This window comes from Temnothorax americanus, unplaced genomic scaffold, assembly GCF_048541705.1.
Source record: "Temnothorax americanus isolate GAGA-0224 unplaced genomic scaffold, ASM4854170v1 Scaffold51, whole genome shotgun sequence".
Lineage (NCBI taxonomy): Eukaryota > Metazoa > Arthropoda > Insecta > Hymenoptera > Formicidae > Temnothorax > Temnothorax americanus.
In genome coordinates, this window is record NW_027509668.1 from 507560 (window position 1) to 525557 (window position 17998).

Sequence of the window (17998 nt, forward strand, 5' to 3'; positions counted from 1 at the left end):
AAATTGTCAGAAAGGCGTTGTTCTTTTTTGTATAATTATCTACGATAATGCAGTTGCGTCCGCTCCGCCGCGTTGACAATGCAGTTTCCTGTCGAATGGAATTTACACACATCGCCGTCACGCGTGCGGTGCGTCACGTGCGCGCGAGAAATGCGGACCGCGGACCACGTCACGTACTATACGTACTCCGATCCGAAAATAGAATGGAGGTTACGGGAGAAAATGGGACGCACGCGGCACCGAAAGAAAAAGGGTCGTCTCCCCTTTTTTCTCTCCTCGTCGGAACGAACATTAATAGACTCGGTCACGGGCGTCTTTTTCGTACTCTCGTAGACTGCCACGTGGGCGAAACTTTTCTCGATCGCTCTCAATCGAGGATTCTTAAATCTAACATTTTGGTCACCGATTTATCCCGAACCTTGCAGAATTTATAGTATTAATTGCTATTAACGATTGGAGAGAATATACGTTATAAGATTATTATATAGATGCGGAATATATCAAAGGAAGTGTTGTCTCTCGTTTTACCATTTTAATGGAATACGTTGCCGTTGTTGGCTTTCCTTTTTCCCGTCGTATTAATCGCGTAGAATTAATCGTAGAATTAATCACGAGTGTGTTACAGGCAGAAAATACAATCTGAGATAATACAGAGATGGGCTGAAAACAAGCGTATAAAAGAACAACCCGTTAAAAGAGAAGTAGGTCCACGCGTTCCAGTCAAGAGTCATTTTGATGTATTTGCGATTTTTGCATTCCGAAATTCTCTCTCCAAATGCCGAGGTACTTGGGCCGAGACGCGATGAGGTGATCTGCCCGTCAGAAAACGCAGAACCACGAGGACCCCATCAGGAAAGCCGAGAAGACGCGAGGCGCAGCGCCTCGTTATAGACGCCGCCGCATTAGATTATGCGGCATAACTCCGCATAACGGTGGGGATAAAGCCCCGAAATATCGTATTCCGGAGCGGAAAACTTGAGATGGGACACCACGTCGGTCATCGTCACCGGCGAGCACCGTCTCCGACTGTCCGAGTACGCGGGAACGAGTTCTCGGACTTCTCGGCTTCCACGTCTTCCTCCGTCGAGAGATACGCACGGTAAAGGCATCCTCTCCTCGCCGTCTTGCCTGTCAGTGTCAGTGCCCGTCGGTGGCAACCGGCAAGATGCGACGCGACGGTTTGATAGACTTTCCGCTACGATAGGCTCGGCTGTAATCGTACATACGCAACGTGTACTCGCGGCTGCATCCGCATCCAACATATATTTATATATAGATATGATATGGGAAGACGTACGTATGTACGTCAGGTGCAGCTCGATTAAGGGAAATAAGACGTATACAGGGAGATTGCAGCATTTCATAGCTGTATCGCAAGCTCGTGTAGCCGTTTTCGTACATAATAGGATATATTTTTAGGGCTGACAGGTGGGTATACGTGTGTGTCAAATGTGTTTTGATCGCGGAGGATAAAGTAGATGTGTCAACAGGTTTAGTTTGAAGTTTCGCTTTCAAGAACGACAAAAGGCTATACATAGGAGATACCTAAAAATATAAATGAGAAGCAAATTTTATATATTTCTATAGAAGAAAATAGAAAAACTTAAAAATATAGAGATGCAAAAAATTAAACGTGTATTTAAATGCAAAGAGATTTAGGATAATTATATACGTGAAAAAGTAGTGATATACATTTGAGAGAAGACATCCTTTACGAATCTTTAATAATCTGTTTAATCAGATTCTAAAATGTGTTCAACGATATCCATTTTTGATTGCAGGCGAGATATGACGGAAAGCAACGTTAAGTACGTAGCGTTACCTCTTCATCATCGGCCCGACTTGATCGGAGACTGTTGTAAGTTGCTCAATTCCGAATGGCCTCGAAGCGAGACTGCACGGTGCGTTACTTCTCTCCTTGGTTTCAAAGATAAGATCTAGGAAAACAGCAAGGATATATATCGACGAACCGACAGTTTTCGTATCGTTTCGTTGCAGAATGAAATCTCTAAATGTATCTTGCGACGGTTTTCCCACGTGTCTAGTTCTAATCAACGACGAGAACAAGGTTCTCGGGCACTGCAAGATATCTCTGGTGGCCAGATCGAAAGTCAGCTGCTTCATAGAGTCCGGTAAGCAAAAGCGTCAAGAACGACGGCAGCTTTAATTACACGTGCACGGCATTAGAATTGACGAGGAAATTAATTTAAAGCCCATAAGTTAAATCCACGTAGCAAACCGTAAAGAAAACTACATATCTGCGATATTTCAGTTGTAATCGACCGTCGGTGTAGATCTCGAGGATTAGGATCTAGACTGTTGCGCGGCGTGGAGGAGTACGTCGCGAAAAGAGGCCTGAAGAACATCTACCTAAAGACGAACGGTCAGGAAGCGTTTTATTACAAGAACGGATACAAGGTGTGCGATCCATTTAAAGCTTACGGCATCAACGACATCATAACCGCCAGTCCGCCCCTCGGCAGGACGAGATTCGAGGAACGGAACGGCGATCGGTCCGCCGGACAACCGCCACCGCCGCCGCCCCCGATGCCGGCGTTTCAATTGTCCAAGTTTTTCGACACGCGTACGCTGTCTCAAAAGACGCACATGGTGAAAAAATTGTGATATTACTGGCGTTACATCAAAATTTCAGAACGTGCTCCGCGCGTTTCGCTCACGCCAACGAGAGACCTTTCGCGTCAATTGAAATTAGATGTTTAAAGAAAAAAAAACGAATACGATTTAAGTAGACCAAAAAAGAAGTAGGATTAGATGTGTGTGCGAATTGGCACGTTGCTTAACGAAGAATTTCAGCCTTATCGTTTAGGAAATCATATTCATTGGCACGTATCAATTATAAAAACGATTTTTCGGAACGTGAAATCATTCTCGAATGAGAACGCGCATTTGACTTTCCAGCTTGGTCGGGCGACGCGAAGTACCGGATACTTCAAATTCTGTTCTTATCGTAAGTTGCAAAATAGAGAGCGCCGCACTTATTTTTTGAACTTTGTAATACAGCTATTTTTATAAATCTAATTTATGGATGATCAACGGGCAGATTCGTCCTCAGCTTTTTAGCAATTTTCCTCGTCGGAATGCGCCTCTATTTATTTCAAATATTCTTTCCCCGTGTGTCACTCATATTCCAGCGACAGAACGCAATGCGCTTAACACGCTCGCTTCTCTCCATCCAACTCGTGCGAATCGAGTCAATTGCCCAAATGCCAAACTTATCGAACGTGACAACAGTTTACATAAATATACATATTTATTTTTTCACTGGAAAAAATACATGCATCTTATCATTTATATATCCCTGCGTTCCCCTTCTCGCGTCACGACGCGTTGGCGATGCCGCAGACCTTTCGGTAATAATCGGGATTGTCGAGACACTCGACGAGAAACGCACCCAAGTCGTGTTTGGAGATTATTCGTCCAGGTGAAGAATCGAATGTGACGGTGTACTTGGATTTTGGCGTGTCTGGAGAGAAAAATGAAATCCGTGAGATTTCTCGAGAAAATCGTGCTTCGTCGTCTCTCGTTATCTAGACATACCTGCGATGTGTGGCGGCAGTATTGCCACCCACTTTAAACCACTCGATTTGATCGTGTCAAACATGCGCCGATGATCTGCGGTCACATCTTTAAATATAGCCGGCACTGCTTCAAATTTGAGGAATAAAAACGCTGAAAGACAATGACGGACATTAGTGGAGGAAAGTAAGCGTATACGATAAAGTTGAATATTTGGACTCAAGTTCCCCAACAAGGGTGTCAAGAGTGCCAAAAAGATATCTTTTTGAGCAATCGTGCAAGATCGGGCGCAATAATATATTTCTCGTGTTATCTTTTTGTTTTATTTTTTTTTCAATGTCATATACCTTACCCGACAAGCATACGGAAACCAGCTCAACATTGTGCGCTTTCATGGCTTCTATTATATTCTTCGTGCCTTGAGATAGCACGGTAGTAGGGCCTTAAAGTAGCGTAAAACGAATAAGTACGGCGCATCTTATGGGACAACAACGAAAGATGTATATGAATATTGAAAAATATATGTACTACTTACTCAAATCATGCCCGGTACCAAGCACTACCACAACGGCGTCTCTACCAGCTACCGCATTTGCAACCTGCTCCGCATTGGTAACATCTCCGACAACTGGTTCGACGTCACTCCTAAGATCCTCGGGAATCTTGGCCTCGTCTCTCACAAAAGCTCTCACCGCCAGACCTAAATAACGATGACAATCGAGAAAAACGTTGGACGTAACGCTTGATTTAAATAGATAAAAAGTTAATATACATTACGCGCACCCAAAGTTACTCAATACATTTATTTTAAATATAGAAACGCAGAAGGAAATATTAGTTGCCACAAATGTCATCGACACTATTCGTGATTCTGTTAGTCACGCATAACATTATTTTGTATAGACAAACATTTTATTTTATCTCTTTAAAAAGAAATTAACTACTCTCTATAATCGTACTATTTATTTTAATGCAGCCTCACATATATAGACATAAACATCTCGCTTTATCGATATAATTACCGATCTTACGGATCGCTCAATTTAAAAATAAATCTATATAACTCGCAAACGAGGTCTAAATTGTCGCGACAATCGCTGATCTCCATACAAATTGTCGTCACCGTCACTCCCGAGTGACGGAATAACGAGGGACCCGAGGGACTCTTTTAACGATTAGGCTCGTTCTTCGTAGCTGAGCTTCTCGTAACTTTCCATCCTTCCTTTTTTTGTCCCCGTCTAATATCTAATTATATGTACATTTGCTTTATTTCGAGCGTGAAAGGTGTAACGTGGTGCAATCGCGAAGATTCCGAATCGTCGCCGCACCGTTGCCGGCCGCCGGCGACAATCTCGGGAGAGAGAAAAGAAAGACGCGCAACGAGCGATCGGAGGAGACTTACCACTTACCATTAGCCACGGCGGTTCTCAGAGCGCAAAGACCAGTGTTCCCGGTGCAGCCGAATATCACGACTCGCTTCCTCATCTCGCGCCGAGCTACGATGCGCGTTATCGTGGGGTACGCGCGATTATATCTGCCTCGCGAGTCGCGAGGCGAATGACGCAATGACGAATCATATTTTTCTTCCTTTTTTTTTTTTACTATCGTCGCGGAGAGGCGGAGAGTCTTAACGACGCGTTGCCAGCGAGCGCACCGATTGCACCGATAGCTGATATGATATGATAACGCGACGCGTAACGACGTAACATGCAAATAAATTATTCCTCTCGCAACACTCTGTTTATTTCTCGCAATGTCAGCTTATTAGGCGTTAAACGTACATTTTGATAATTATATGTCGTATTCTCCGTCATAATGTGCGTTTAGCGCGCTGCGAATAATGAAATGTAAAGATATCAAGATTGTTTCTCTCGTAACACGTCGCCCGTTTTCTCACGATGCCGATCTAATTAAGTTGTTAGGCGTTGATTATAAATGCACAGTTTAATAATTATATATATTGCATGTGTTTGGCGAGCTGCGGTTATTAAAATATACTAAAAATATCTCGCGGGGGATATATCAATCATCGATCCTGTATTGATATTATTCATTTTGTATGTTATTTATATTTTGTTAGTACTACTACAAGTTATATCTAATACTCATTAATATAATTACATTATATAAATGTAAGTGAAACTTTGTGTGATTTCGTATTACTGCAATTCTGGATTAAACGTTTATAGCAATATTTGATTGATTAAATTGACTGTAGATTTTGTTGAATTATATGTTAGCTTTGTAGATAACAAAGTTTATTCTTTGTAGCTGGTTTTTTTGCACCTTTTCGTCCTTTTCTTTTTTTCTTCAACGCCTAACTTTTTATCACAGAGAACAAACTTTCGCGCGCGCGCGACTTTCGACTTTATGTCTCGGGAATGGAGGGGGGGAGGGGGAGAGGTGGAATAATAAATAACGCTATTCAATAATGGACGGACGACGGTCGAATCGAAGCATCCAATTTTTCTTCCGAGTTTCAGACAATTCGGACTAAAGTTTTCGTATCGAGTTTTTATAGTACGTCCTCACTGGAAAACATCCAATGGGATCCGTTTTCCAAGCTCCGTCGAAAGCGAGTCCTCCCAATGGGACGATCGGATACGAATATCTCATTGGTCGCCGAACAGCGCGGTCGAGTTTCCCATCTATACGCTTCTACGCACGACCCATGCCGGCGGTCGTATTGCGCGCGCGCATGCACCGCACGAGCCGCCATTTTGTCACGTTTATTTCTACGCGCATCCCCCCACCAGGATTGAAAACAAGCGAAGGTCGACGCTGCTCGTCTCGGATCGCGGGACCGAGCGCCAGCTCTTCGGTTAGGTCGCTGGCTGCGCCGTTACGTTTGGAGCTTCGAAACAGTAAGTAGAATCGCGCCGCGGCCGTCGCGTCCGTTTCCGCGTCCACGTCTCGCGCGCCGGTCACGCTCGGCGTGGCTCCGCTTGAGATCCACGCGCGCGCCTGTGTGCGTGTGCCTGCCAGCCCGCGCCTGTGTCTGTGCGACTCGCTTCGACGAAAGGGAAAAGAGTGCGCGGGCGAAAAAGAAACACCGTCGCGAGAACGAGGAGCAGCCTCGCTTGGACGGTACCGTTCGCGGTTAGCCTGACTGTCATCGCCACTCGCCACCACCGCTGACCACCGTCGCGATCGTCGCGGTCGTCGTCGGTCGTCGTCGCTGCCGCCGCCGCCGCCGCCAACGCCGCTCGTCGCGCCACTCGGCACTCCTCGCTCCTCGTCCGGTGGCGTCGCGACGCCACGTTCCCGAGGACGCGGCGCATCTCGCTCTCGTTATAACCTCCAACGTTCGTTATAACCTAAATAATTATAACCTCAGGCCCAACGCCCGACGCCCGACGTCGATCGGCCGGGGGGGCGAGCTCGGGACGGTCGCGCCACTGCCTCGCGCGATTATCGTTTGTCCCGCAACCCGCAACGGCGACGACGAGGAGTCGGGCGGCGCGGGTGGGAGAGGGGAACGGCGGCCTGCCAATAATTGTTCGGTCAGTTCGGTGTGGCGTGTGGCGTGTGTCGCTCGCGAGCTTGTCCGAGCTGTGAACCGTCGCGTTCCCGTCGTCGCGCGCGTAGGCGCCGTGTGGCGTGCTCCGCGGCGACTCGCCGCGTGACGTAACCTCGGATCCGCGGAGGATCACTCGTGTGCGCGCGCGGAAACTAATCTCGCGACCGATCGTCTTGACACCGTCTCGAGGGCTCCTCGTAATGTCGGACGATTTTGCGATAGAAACGCGCGCGTTGCGCGCGAATGCCGAACGATAAGTGGATTTGCGAGTCCAGCGTTCGATTCGCGAGGATCGGTCCGTGTGCGGCGACACGCTGGACGGTTAGAGCGAAGCGTGCAGCTTACCGATCTCTCCTACGTCGCCAGTGATTTCGGTCGTCGAGTAGTTGAAAACCCACGCAAAATGGACGTCAGCGGTGATCTGAATCTACAATGGGTGGGAGACGTAGAGCTTCACGAGGAGGTGATATGCGGCCTGGAGGCGCAGCTGGTCGCATCGGAGGAGGAGGTGATTGGCGCCTGCGAGGAGGTAACGGTGGAGGAAACCGTCGAGTCTGTTCCCGACGTGGTATCTGCCACCGAGTCCGAGATACTGATGGTACCTCAGACCAACGACATGGAATCGATCTACATAGTGCCGCAAGATCAGGGGCACGACTATCTGAACATACAAGTCACCGAGGAAGTAATAGCTGACAACTGGGACAGACCCGGTCCAGATGACGGGTGAGTTTCCGTGCAGATATGTAAAATAATTGGTCTCGCTGTTTCAACCCGAGGAATGTTTTTGTATCTTTGTGTGCTGCGTGTATTAACAAATTATTTTACGCTTGAAGGGTCGAGATTCCAGAGGCTAAGGTGACTCGTGACACTCTCCTGGAGTACGATGACATGGAAATACCGTTGCCGATCGATCAGGATTCTTACCAGAATGCTCGGCCGTATCCATGCGACTTTTGCAGCCGCAGGTTCCGAAAGAAGGCAAATTTGATGAATCACATTGTGGCGCACCAGACGGATCGGCCGTACGGTTGCAATCTGTGTGGATCGCGCTACGTACGCAAGTGTGATCTAAACAATCACCTGAAGGTCCACGCGTACGCCCCGTCGTCGCAAGACGGCCTCGAGGATGACCCGAATGACGAGGATTTGCTGGTTGCCGAGCAAGAGGAGGACGTGTCGACTGGCGGGAACAAAGGCAGGCGCAAGAAGGTGCGATCGAGCGTGCCTCGCAAACGGAAGAACAACGCCGCCGCTGGTATGCCAAAACGTAACGCCGAGGAAATCGAGATAGAGATGGGCAAGTATGTGTATAAACCAGACGATGCTTACGAGGACGCGCTATCTTTCTACGAGGATGAGCTGACCGATGGTTATTTTGCGCGCAGTGGCAATTACGCATCTAGCTCGAGGTGGCAGATGGAGGAGATATCGTCCGTCACGGGCAGACAGCAGCCACAATCGTGGCCTATCACCGATCCAACGAAGCCGTACGTCTGCCAGTCCTGTGGCATCAGTTTTGCTAGGGAGAAAGCACTTGCGTCGCACGCGCGCGTTCACGGTGGCGACAGTCCGTTCGAGTGCACCTCGTGCGGCGACATGTTCTGGGATGTCAACAGTCTGCGAGACCACGTACGCGTCAAGCACGGTGGCACCATTCCCCAACAGATATCCGATGCGGAGGAATGTGAAAATGACGTCGCTTACACGGGCGACAACGAGAGGATCGGCGAGTTTTATTGTAGCACCTGCGCGGTACCGTTCCATCGTTTAGATCTGCTTAAACGCCATCAAAAGTAAGTATTTTAAATTTGCATCAAGTATTCCGGACTTATTGCCCGTCTCGGTCAACACAAATGTTTAGATATAGAATTTTAAAGCGGAATGGTTGGTCTCGATTGTAATAGTTTCTCAAATATCGATAAGTGAAGGTTCATAGATTTTGTACGTATAAAATGTTATTTTAATAATCTGAAAATTCACAATACTATTATTAAATATAGATATTAAGATATTTAAATTGGGATGTTAAAAAATTGAAAGAAAAGTTTTCAAAACTTTCCAAGTGTTGGTAAAGAAAGCATAATTGATCAGTTACAATTTATTGTAGCTAAATATTAATGGTAATAAAAATATACGTGAATTTTAAAAAGTTTTTTATCATTAACATGTTATCGTGAGTGTCAATATTAAAAAATTGTTTATGTAAAGTTTAATATCGTACATATAGAGTTCACGTGAAGACGGACATGGACACGATGGAAGGTTCCAGTCAGCATCACACGTGCAATGTTTGCGGAGAAGAGTTCACGGAAGCTCTAGCACTATTAGCACATGCGGAACTTCATGCTTCAAGGTATCTTACAACTTTCGTTAATTTAGCGATCAATGCAAAATTAGTAGTACTCACGTTCACTGTCGAGTGTTTTCTCATAATTTACTCGTCGAACTAGTATTGATAATAGAATAATAATAGAATATATATGTATGTATATATACATACGCGAAACGACTTCAGTTCTTTTCTCCGAATCGAACACATTAGGAACACGTTTATATGCATTTACTTATTTGGTAATTTATTTTAAACGAGATCTCCTAGTCGTCGTTGCCTATTGTGCGGGGCAAGATGCCGTGATGAAGCAGAAGTTGCGGAGCATGTGCGACAGAATCACGCTGAGAACGCGCCGCCAAATACGTGTACGCTGTGTGGAAAAACTTGCAAGGACAAGCGCAGTTTGCTGAAACACTCTTGGATACACAATGTCGATAAGACTTTCGGTTGTACAAAGTGCGTGAAGCGTTTCCACAGTAAAGCTCGTTTACGAAGGTATAAATGAGATGGTATAACAAGACAAATTTTTAATTTTGCTGGCTATGTGTATGCCGTATTTTGTACATTATAACACCCCCCCTCCACACACACACACACACACACACACACACGCACACGCACACGCGCGCGCGCGCACACACACACACACACACACACACACACACTTATATTAAAATATTAAATTTATTTTGATCTCTGATAAAAATACAACTTTCATTCTTTATATAAAATTTTCTTATTTAATTGAAAATATATTGCTTGCAGACACATGGTATCGCACCGTAACAAAATGGTAGCTTGCGACGAGTGCGGCGAGGAATTCCCCGACGGACGGGCTCTCATAAGCCATCGTCATTCTCATAATAGGGAACCGGGCGGCCGTTCTTTTCCATGCCGCGAATGCGGGAAAACCTTTGGTAGTCGCAGCTCACAGCAGATCCATATACGTATCCATACTGGCGAGAGGCCCTATGGTTGCCGATTCTGTTGGAAGGCTTTCGCAGACGGCGGTACCTTGAGAAAACACGAGCGCATCCATACTGGCGAAAAGCCATACGGGTGCGCGATCTGTCCTCGGGCATTTAATCAGAGAGTAAGTTGATGGTTAAAACGCACGAAAGTGCGAATAGCGAACATACATTTTATTTTATTTGTTTACTTTACTAAGAGAAAGATAGTAACTATTTTTCTCATATTATTTTTAATGAACCTCTTTATTTTATTATGGTTTAAATGGCGAATATTTAACCATTATTACAAGTTCAAGTAAATTGTGATCTGTTAGCAATATTTAGCCGTGTGATACAATTTTAAAGCACGAATAAAATTAAATTGTTCTAAAAATTATACATTTTTGTTTTGATTAGAATAATCAAATTTAACATATGTATTCTTTTTCTTACAGGTGGTTCTCCGGGAACACGTGCGCGCCCATCATTCCGGTCCAGATCCAAAATGCGTGGGCAGTATAACGCCGTATTTGTGTAAGGTATGTGGCGAGTCATACAGCACGTCTGAGCAAATAGTGGCACATATAGTGCAACATTGCGATGACAACACTGCATTGAGACGCCAACCACAGAGTGGGCCGCGCAAGTATAAGAGAAGACGCAAAACGAAACTTGAAACGAATACAGTGGTACGTAGAGACGAGTTTACATACGACATGATGGAAAATAGCGGTGGCGCCGGTGGTGGTACCGGTAGTGGTACCGCCGGTAATATCAGTGGAAGTGGTGGTGTTGGCGGCAGCGGCGGTACTGGCACTGGCGCTGGCTCTGGCGCTGGTGTTGGGACTGGCACTGGCACTGGCACTGGCACTGGAGGTTCCGATTCGGAAGACAATACAAAGCGGAAACTTGGCAAGAAGAACAAACAACGATCGAACGTCGAGGAAGGCTATGAGAAACTACTGAAAGGCTTTGACAGCTCTCTACAGAACATAAACTCGATTGTGAGTAACTCCAAGTTAAATGCATCCAAATCGAAGGTCTCGAAGAAGAAGCTACGCAAGGATGAGAAGAAGCAAGAAGCGCAGACATCGAACCAGTCAGGCCGACCGAAGATGATTCACACACAGAAGACGCGAGTGCCGGTCGAGGTGGGCAGCGATGGCGCCAAGAAAGGCCAGAAGACGAAGACAATGGTGACCCGGACACCAAAGGTCATGCCGAATGAGCACAAGTCCGGCATCTTTCCAGGTGGCGAACGGAATCGGCCGCGCACAAAGAACGTCAGTTATCACGTTGAAGGTAAATTACAGCTCACGCCGGCGACGTTCCCGACAAAATTGACCAAGGAGAATGCGTCTACGATGTCAAAACAGCAGTTACTGGCTGTTAACGTCAAGCAAGAGCCAGGCATGCAAAAGGCCACGAGTGACAGTCGCAGGAACAACAATGGTAATATCTTGGCTCTTGGTAAAACTCAAGCGCCAGCAAAGAAGAAAAGATCGTCTACCGTAAAGAGGAGCAAGCGGCAAAAGCAGCCAGTAGTGAAGAAGGAATTGAATACGTTGATCGAAACAAACGTGGTAGAGCAACAGCAGCAACAGCTGCAGGTGTTACAGTTACGGAATAATAATAATAATAATAACAACAATAACAGTACCATGGAGAACAGCGGCGATCCGGCACGACTGATGGAACACGCAGTGGATGGTAGTAATCTGGAAGTAGCTTTTGAAGCGAGCGTCATTACCGCTCAGGATGACGACGAGGTCGAGAGCATATTGCCACACAGCACTGTGCGAGAGATGGGCAATAGGGACAACGTTAAGCTCAGTGTCAAGGTGGAATCGACATCGCAAACGAGGATGATGACTATCCATAGTGTTATCGCGCCAGTAGACGATGTCCCGGAAACGATAATACCGGACACATTGGAGTATACGTGCGAGATGTGCTCCGCGGTGTTCTCCAGCCGTGCCGAATTATTGGTACACGTACCGATACACATTTGATTTAATAATTTGTCCGAGCCGATGAGCGGCGCGGAGGTTTGTTCTACTTCTTTAAGTATATTTGTTTAATCGAATCGCATAGTTGGTTATCACGGATAGGTTTGCTGTTTTAGGAGGCGACGATCGTTCCCTCTATCAACACCACCATTATCTTCATCCTTCGCTCTTTCCCTTCTTCCTTATACTTTTTATTCTTCGATTCTCTATCGAACATTGCGATTCCTTCAATTACTTATAACTCATTAGATTCACTCGAATTTTCATATTTCGAGTATTTTTAATTCGATTAACATCGTCCAGGAACCGTTTCTTCGTATTATATCGTGAGTGACTCAAGTTTCATCTTTTTCTAATATTTCAAAGTGTACGGATAAATGATTTAACCAAACTATGACAAGAGATGTGTCCAATCCCAGGAACTGTAAAATAATGCATGTATATGTATATATACGTTGTATATATCGCATAGACACGTGACATACACAACATAAATTTATCGTAATATATTATGAAGTTTATTTTACATTATATTTGACGCGCGCAAATCGTTACTGTGTCCCTTTTGTCACCGTTTGCAATTTTGTTTGATCCAGGATTTGTAATACTGTAATGCGACACATCGACGAAATTGTTGTTTTACAATTTTCTATTCCGTAAAGTACTATGATACGTGCTGGATCGAAAACAAAAGAAATACGAGTTACATAAACATTCACAGTACAATTTTTCATATACATATATATATATATATATATATATATATATATATATATATGAACGATGTGAAAATATAAAGATGGAAAAAAGGGATCCTAAACATCGATATGATTATACTTTATAGTGACGTTATATGTTGACTATAATTAGTTTAGTTTATGACGACGATTCAATTCAGAGTTTTACTTTTGGCTCGCTTATCGAGGCAAGGAGTAAAATGTTGAATACCGCTGCGAGCGATCTTTATTTTAGTACTTGTTAATTACAATTCATATAGGATAACGCCTGCGTGTGTCGTGAAATCTTTATTATTGTAATTATACGTTTGTTATTCTATCAATCTAACTTTCTCTCTCTGAAGGAAAGAAAGTGGGTTTAAAAAGAAAATATTTATTTGTATCAAAAACGAGACAAGAGATATTAAAATAAATGCAATATCAATTTCAAAAGATTATATATGAGTGTATAAAACACTGGACGAATTAATGACGATTCTAATAAAAATCGTCAAAGATATGATTTGGGTTCCAAAAAAGAAAGATTAACTGTACACAGAAGAGATGTACAACATTGCACGTAGGATACTTTTGTGTGAATGTCAATTTCTATTTGTAATCCATTCGTAGTGTATGTTTGGCGAGTGATCAGATGAGCTTTGGAATCAGTTCTTTAAATGAGATGCGCGACCGCGTACTATTATAATTATATTATAATTTTACAAGAGCAAAGAGAAAGAGAGTTGGAGAATCAGTTCTGATGTAAGCACTGTCTCGAACACTAAGCAATCACCGCACTCACTATCATATAAAATTGGATTTTCGTTGGATCTGACACGTCAGATTTTACCAATTTAATGACTTTATGTTCTTGTATATACATTAGTTATATTTTTATATAAGTTGTCTCTCTTTTTTGGTATCATAGAAAAATGATATATACATGTATATGTATATATCATGTATGAATATGTAATATGTACATATATATGTATACATGTCATACATACATTATATATATATATGTGTGTGTGTATGTGTGTGGGCGTGCGTGCGTGCGAGCGCGTGTGTGTGTGTGTGTGTGCGTGTGTGTGTCGTATTACATGTATATAATATATAATGCAATTTATTACATATTATATATATATACATATATATATATACATATATATATATATATATATATATATATATATATACATTCAAAATTGTATAAAATGCCACATGGCTGTTTCAACGTATAATAAATTACTATAAATTTGTTATTCTATTACGTTATGCATGGCTGCGAGTTTAGGAATTCTATCTACTTCAGATTTCTTTTTTTATATGGCTATTATAAATCTCATAAGGAAGAGATCTCATTTAAGTTTCTATGGAATAGAAACGTTAAAAAGAAATATACGTCGGTGCACATGCGAGAGATTAATACGTTTCACGTTTACTTTTTAAGGCTCCTTGAAGACGTATGCTTCTCACTATCAGATCCACGAGTTTTCCCCATATTTATTTATTTAATTAATGCATCCCCGTTGTTATCGCATAAATATTCGCGTAAGTTAACTCCATTATTCGTTAATTAAGAACACTATGTTTTTTGAAAATTATGATTCTACAATTTATATAATTAATTCAAGAATAAGTGTGATGTATGAGATATTATTTTTCAGAGATATATTCAATTTTTTTGCGAGACAGTTCTGACGATGAAGAGTTAGATTCAATCCTATGTATACTTTTGCCGTCTTTCAAATTTTTTGAACTATTCTGATAACGTTATCTTGATAGTAATATTTTTATTAATCGTATCGTGTATTCGAAGTATTAGTTATCGGAAACACGAGTTCATTTTTGTGTTATACGGCACGATATAACTTTAACGTTGATAGAATGAGAGAGGGGGGGGGAAGAGAATATAAATGATTAAATGAATGAATGAACGAGTGAATAAAACAGAAAAAGAGAATAACGCACATTGCATAATATGCTGTAGTGGAACGATTGTTTGCTGAATATTTAGGATAAAGGGAGAAACATCCAAATGTATCTTTAGCTCGACGTTGACAAGTGTATTTTAAACATTTGTATTTACACCTCCACGGCATTAATTAAGGTATTCCTTTCACGGAGGAGCGTATTTTGTAGGCGCTTAAGCAGGGCCTCAGCAAACTCTTGTATATTGCATTAAACTTATATAAAATCAAGTTATAATTGATTATTATGTTTAATTATAAGAAAAAAGTAAAAATATTATGTGTATTTAGAAATTTTTCATTTTTCGGTAAATTTTACTGTCAGAACAATATGGCAACGCTGCGCTTTTCAGGGCGCCGATTGTAAAATGTGAAGTTGATAACAAAAATGTCAATGTAAGTGTCAATTTCATTAATCAAAGAATATTGTGACATTTTCTTTTTATCAAAGAGAAATTTTATAATAATAATGAGTGATAAAAAACATAAAGTGAGGAGTAATGTGAGCAAAAATAAAGGACAATTTTTTGGATTATTTTTTTTTTAAACAATAAATAGTTGATAATAAACCGTACGTGATGAACTGAAGTGTGACATGAGCGCACAGCGTTGTCAAATAATTCCTTGAAAGTCGCCATTAAAAATATTCATCTATAAACCACATTTCAAATCAACTTGTAACATAAATATTTTGTTTAAATATTCGGTGACTCTGTATTTTTATCGGCACTATCGAAAATATAGAGTTTAGCGAATATGTGTAGCGCAGTTAATATTTAATATCTTAAGATATTTGATAAACAAATTATTACATTGAAATATGGAAAATAGACTTTTTCGATAACGTCACATATAAATATTGAATTTTCGAAGTTATAATTCTTCTTTATATGTTCGGTAATGTGGTTTAATTTTTTTCTGGCGTAAAGATATGCATTTTAACTTTCTCGTACCACAAAATCAGTTAAATCTTAAGACTTTGGTGTCATGAAAGGAATACCTTAAGGCAATCAATTAAAAAAAAAAATCGAAAAACAAAACAAGGAGAAAAGGTGGCAAAAAAAAGGGAACGAACACGTGCCCTATTTTTGTAGCTAAAACGTATTTTGAATATGATGAAAATTTTTGCATTCTTGAAACGCGTGTTTTTTCGCGGTAAGATGTACATTTTATTGTTTGATACTGTGATGAGACTCGGCGGCGTGCAGTGCCTATCCAGAACTTTGTTTTTATTTCCACGGCAGCGGGAAGGAAAAAAAAGAGATAGCTAAAGCCGGTCGAAGGAACATTGGGTTTTGACGAGAACGGGACAGATTCGACGGTCAAAAAAACGTTGGCAAACGAGAGCAAATCTGTGAAAAGGGTCTTTTGGATGTCGTGAGATTGGACGAGATCGCATCGGCAAGGGAAAGCTTCGCATTGTAACAAGAAAAAAGAAGATAATCATATGGATGTTTAGGAAAGAGCGATATAGAGTTTTGTAGTCGATTTGTCGCCTGTCAAGGACTATTCTCTTTTTATTTTTTATATCAGCAATCAGATTCCTTTTATTAGACATCTGGAAATCTGTCATGAGCGTCAGTTACCGCTGAAGAAATCGGTGATAAAAAGGTCTGTCCGGCGCGATCTTATCCGATCTTTGTGATTTCGTTTGAGAGGCGCTTAATTGTATCGTAGCATTTTCTACCGCATGCCACCATGCTGCACAACAAGGCTAACACACACACACACACAACTTCCTTTTAGCAATATTATATAGATTTATATATATATACGACACGAAGCAGAGCCACTTCGTGTGATGGAAGAAGGCGAGACGATTAGTATAACAGCACGAGGTGTCCCTCACTTGTACAGTCGCAAGAATTGCGCTTCAGGGACGAAAATCATGACCAATGTAAGATAAAAAGAAAAAAAACTCGGAAGAATATGTAAATATATACATATATTTACACATACACACAGGAGGCGTGTCGATGCGAGAATTACGTGAGCAAATCGTTCGATCATCGCCCTTCTTCTGTGCGAAAGAACTCTACCGTGCGCGATTACATTCCTGTGTTACGTCGCTACGGATGTACCCTCGATCGTACATTTATCCAAATAAATTGAGCCGCGTGACGTACTTGCCGCAGGGTAGATTAGGCGCAAATGCGATTACATCAAAAGACTAAGATGCGTCTTGGCCGTAGGTGGTGCAAGCTGCGAAGCGAAAAGAAAAATGTAAAATAAAAGGGCAGAGCGGAGCGGAATGAAGCAACGTTATATATGTGAAGTATAAATGTACACATACCTTTTTCAAGCGCGAGAAGTCACTCGTACATAATGTAATTAAATGTGCAACTTCTCTTTAATTGTAAGGCATAACGTAGAGTAAGATTAGCCATAGAAGATATAACAAGATGCATGATGATGATTTCACACGGCTCGAAAGAGGGAGAAAGATGGTAAGAGCAGCAAAGTGCATGTGTGCGGGTGAGAGAGAATAAGAGAAACAGCGCGAGGAAGAAAATGTGTATGTTTTGCGTTACATTTGCCACTCGAATTGTATAAATTAAGCTCTGAAGTATATATATATATATATATATATATATATATATATTATACATTTGTAAGCACACTGTCAAAAGAGTAGGTAGTGTCCGTTGTCAAGCGACATTTAATAGGACTGATGGCGCACGTCCACACGTGTTTCGTCAGGGACGATAGTAGAGAAAGTATATACAATGTAAATAATTATATTATCTTGGATATGGTATAGCGGTTTACTGTTAATCGTAGTTGTACCTTTCTTTCTTTCCTATTGAATAATTGCATTTCTATCCAACTATATCACCTATATATATATTTGCACGTATAGATTCGTCATTAAATTGATTATATATATCTTTATTAATATTGATATTATTATCGTTACTATCACTACAACTTATTATTATTATTATTATTATTACTACA

The 17998-nt window shown here is 42.0% G+C and overlaps 3 protein-coding genes across 9 annotated transcripts; 2 read left to right on the plus strand and 1 right to left on the minus strand.

Moving 5' to 3' along the window:
- Nucleotides 1–224: 224 nt before the first annotated feature.
- Nucleotides 225–4156, plus strand: Naa80 (N-alpha-acetyltransferase 80). Of its 3 annotated transcripts, XM_077419103.1 has the most exons (5): nucleotides 225–701; nucleotides 784–1099; nucleotides 1782–1901; nucleotides 1999–2132; nucleotides 2273–4156. In XM_077419103.1, the coding sequence occupies exons 2-5, from the start codon at nucleotides 981–983 to the stop codon at nucleotides 2623–2625; spliced, it is 726 nt and encodes a 241-aa protein (XP_077275229.1). In that variant the 5' UTR covers nucleotides 225–701; nucleotides 784–980; the 3' UTR covers nucleotides 2626–4156. The 3 variants fall into 3 exon arrangements, with proteins under 3 accessions (XP_077275229.1, XP_077275228.1, XP_077275230.1); XM_077419102.1 differs by having other exon boundaries at nucleotides 225–1099; XM_077419104.1 differs by having other exon boundaries at nucleotides 302–1428.
- LOC143904425 (flavin reductase (NADPH)) lies at nucleotides 3253–5219 on the minus strand. Of its 2 annotated transcripts, none has more exons than XM_077419106.1 (5): nucleotides 4947–5219; nucleotides 4073–4237; nucleotides 3890–3979; nucleotides 3559–3690; nucleotides 3253–3484 (listed from the first exon to the last, which is right to left on the minus strand). In XM_077419106.1, exons 1-5 carry the CDS (start codon nucleotides 5020–5022, stop codon nucleotides 3339–3341), a joined length of 609 nt encoding a protein of 202 aa, XP_077275232.1. In that variant the 5' UTR covers nucleotides 5023–5219; the 3' UTR covers nucleotides 3253–3338. The 2 variants fall into 2 exon arrangements, with proteins under 2 accessions (XP_077275232.1, XP_077275233.1); XM_077419107.1 differs by having other exon boundaries at nucleotides 4940–5097.
- Nucleotides 5220–6264: 1045 nt separating this feature from the next.
- LOC143904399 (uncharacterized) lies at nucleotides 6265–17798 on the plus strand. Of its 4 annotated transcripts, none has more exons than XM_077419054.1 (7): nucleotides 6265–6401; nucleotides 7424–7783; nucleotides 7894–8853; nucleotides 9288–9413; nucleotides 9651–9887; nucleotides 10158–10485; nucleotides 10798–17798. In XM_077419054.1, exons 2-7 carry the CDS (start codon nucleotides 7461–7463, stop codon nucleotides 12352–12354), a joined length of 3531 nt encoding a protein of 1176 aa, XP_077275180.1. In that variant the 5' UTR covers nucleotides 6265–6401; nucleotides 7424–7460; the 3' UTR covers nucleotides 12355–17798. The 4 variants fall into 4 exon arrangements, with proteins under 4 accessions (XP_077275180.1, XP_077275181.1, XP_077275182.1 ...); XM_077419055.1 differs by having other exon boundaries at nucleotides 6287–6401; nucleotides 7280–7783; XM_077419056.1 differs by having other exon boundaries at nucleotides 6302–7783; nucleotides 7894–8361; nucleotides 8446–8853.
- The last annotated feature ends 200 nt before the right edge of the window (nucleotides 17799–17998 follow it).

Coding starts and splice junctions, on each gene's coding strand:
- LOC143904399 (XM_077419054.1), top strand. CDS start 7,461: ATGGACGTCAGCGGTGATCTGAATCTACAATGGGTGGGAGACGTAGAG. Junction 8,854..9,287: donor CTGCTTAAACGCCATCAAAA/GTAAGTATTTTA, acceptor TCGTACATATAG/AGTTCACGTGAAGACGGACA. Junction 9,888..10,157: donor AGTAAAGCTCGTTTACGAAG/GTATAAATGAGA, acceptor TATTGCTTGCAG/ACACATGGTATCGCACCGTA.
- Naa80 (XM_077419102.1), top strand. CDS start 981: ATGGGACACCACGTCGGTCATCGTCACCGGCGAGCACCGTCTCCGACT. Junction 1,100..1,781: donor TCCGTCGAGAGATACGCACG/GTAAAGGCATCC, acceptor TTTTGATTGCAG/GCGAGATATGACGGAAAGCA. Junction 1,902..1,998: donor CCTCGAAGCGAGACTGCACG/GTGCGTTACTTC, acceptor GTTTCGTTGCAG/AATGAAATCTCTAAATGTAT.
- LOC143904425 (XM_077419106.1), bottom strand. CDS start 5,022: ATGAGGAAGCGAGTCGTGATATTCGGCTGCACCGGGAACACTGGTCTT. Junction 4,238..4,946: donor GAGAACCGCCGTGGCTAATG/GTAAGTGGTAAG, acceptor ATCGTTATTTAG/GTCTGGCGGTGAGAGCTTTT. Junction 3,485..3,558: donor ACTGCCGCCACACATCGCAG/GTATGTCTAGAT, acceptor TTTTCTCTCCAG/ACACGCCAAAATCCAAGTAC.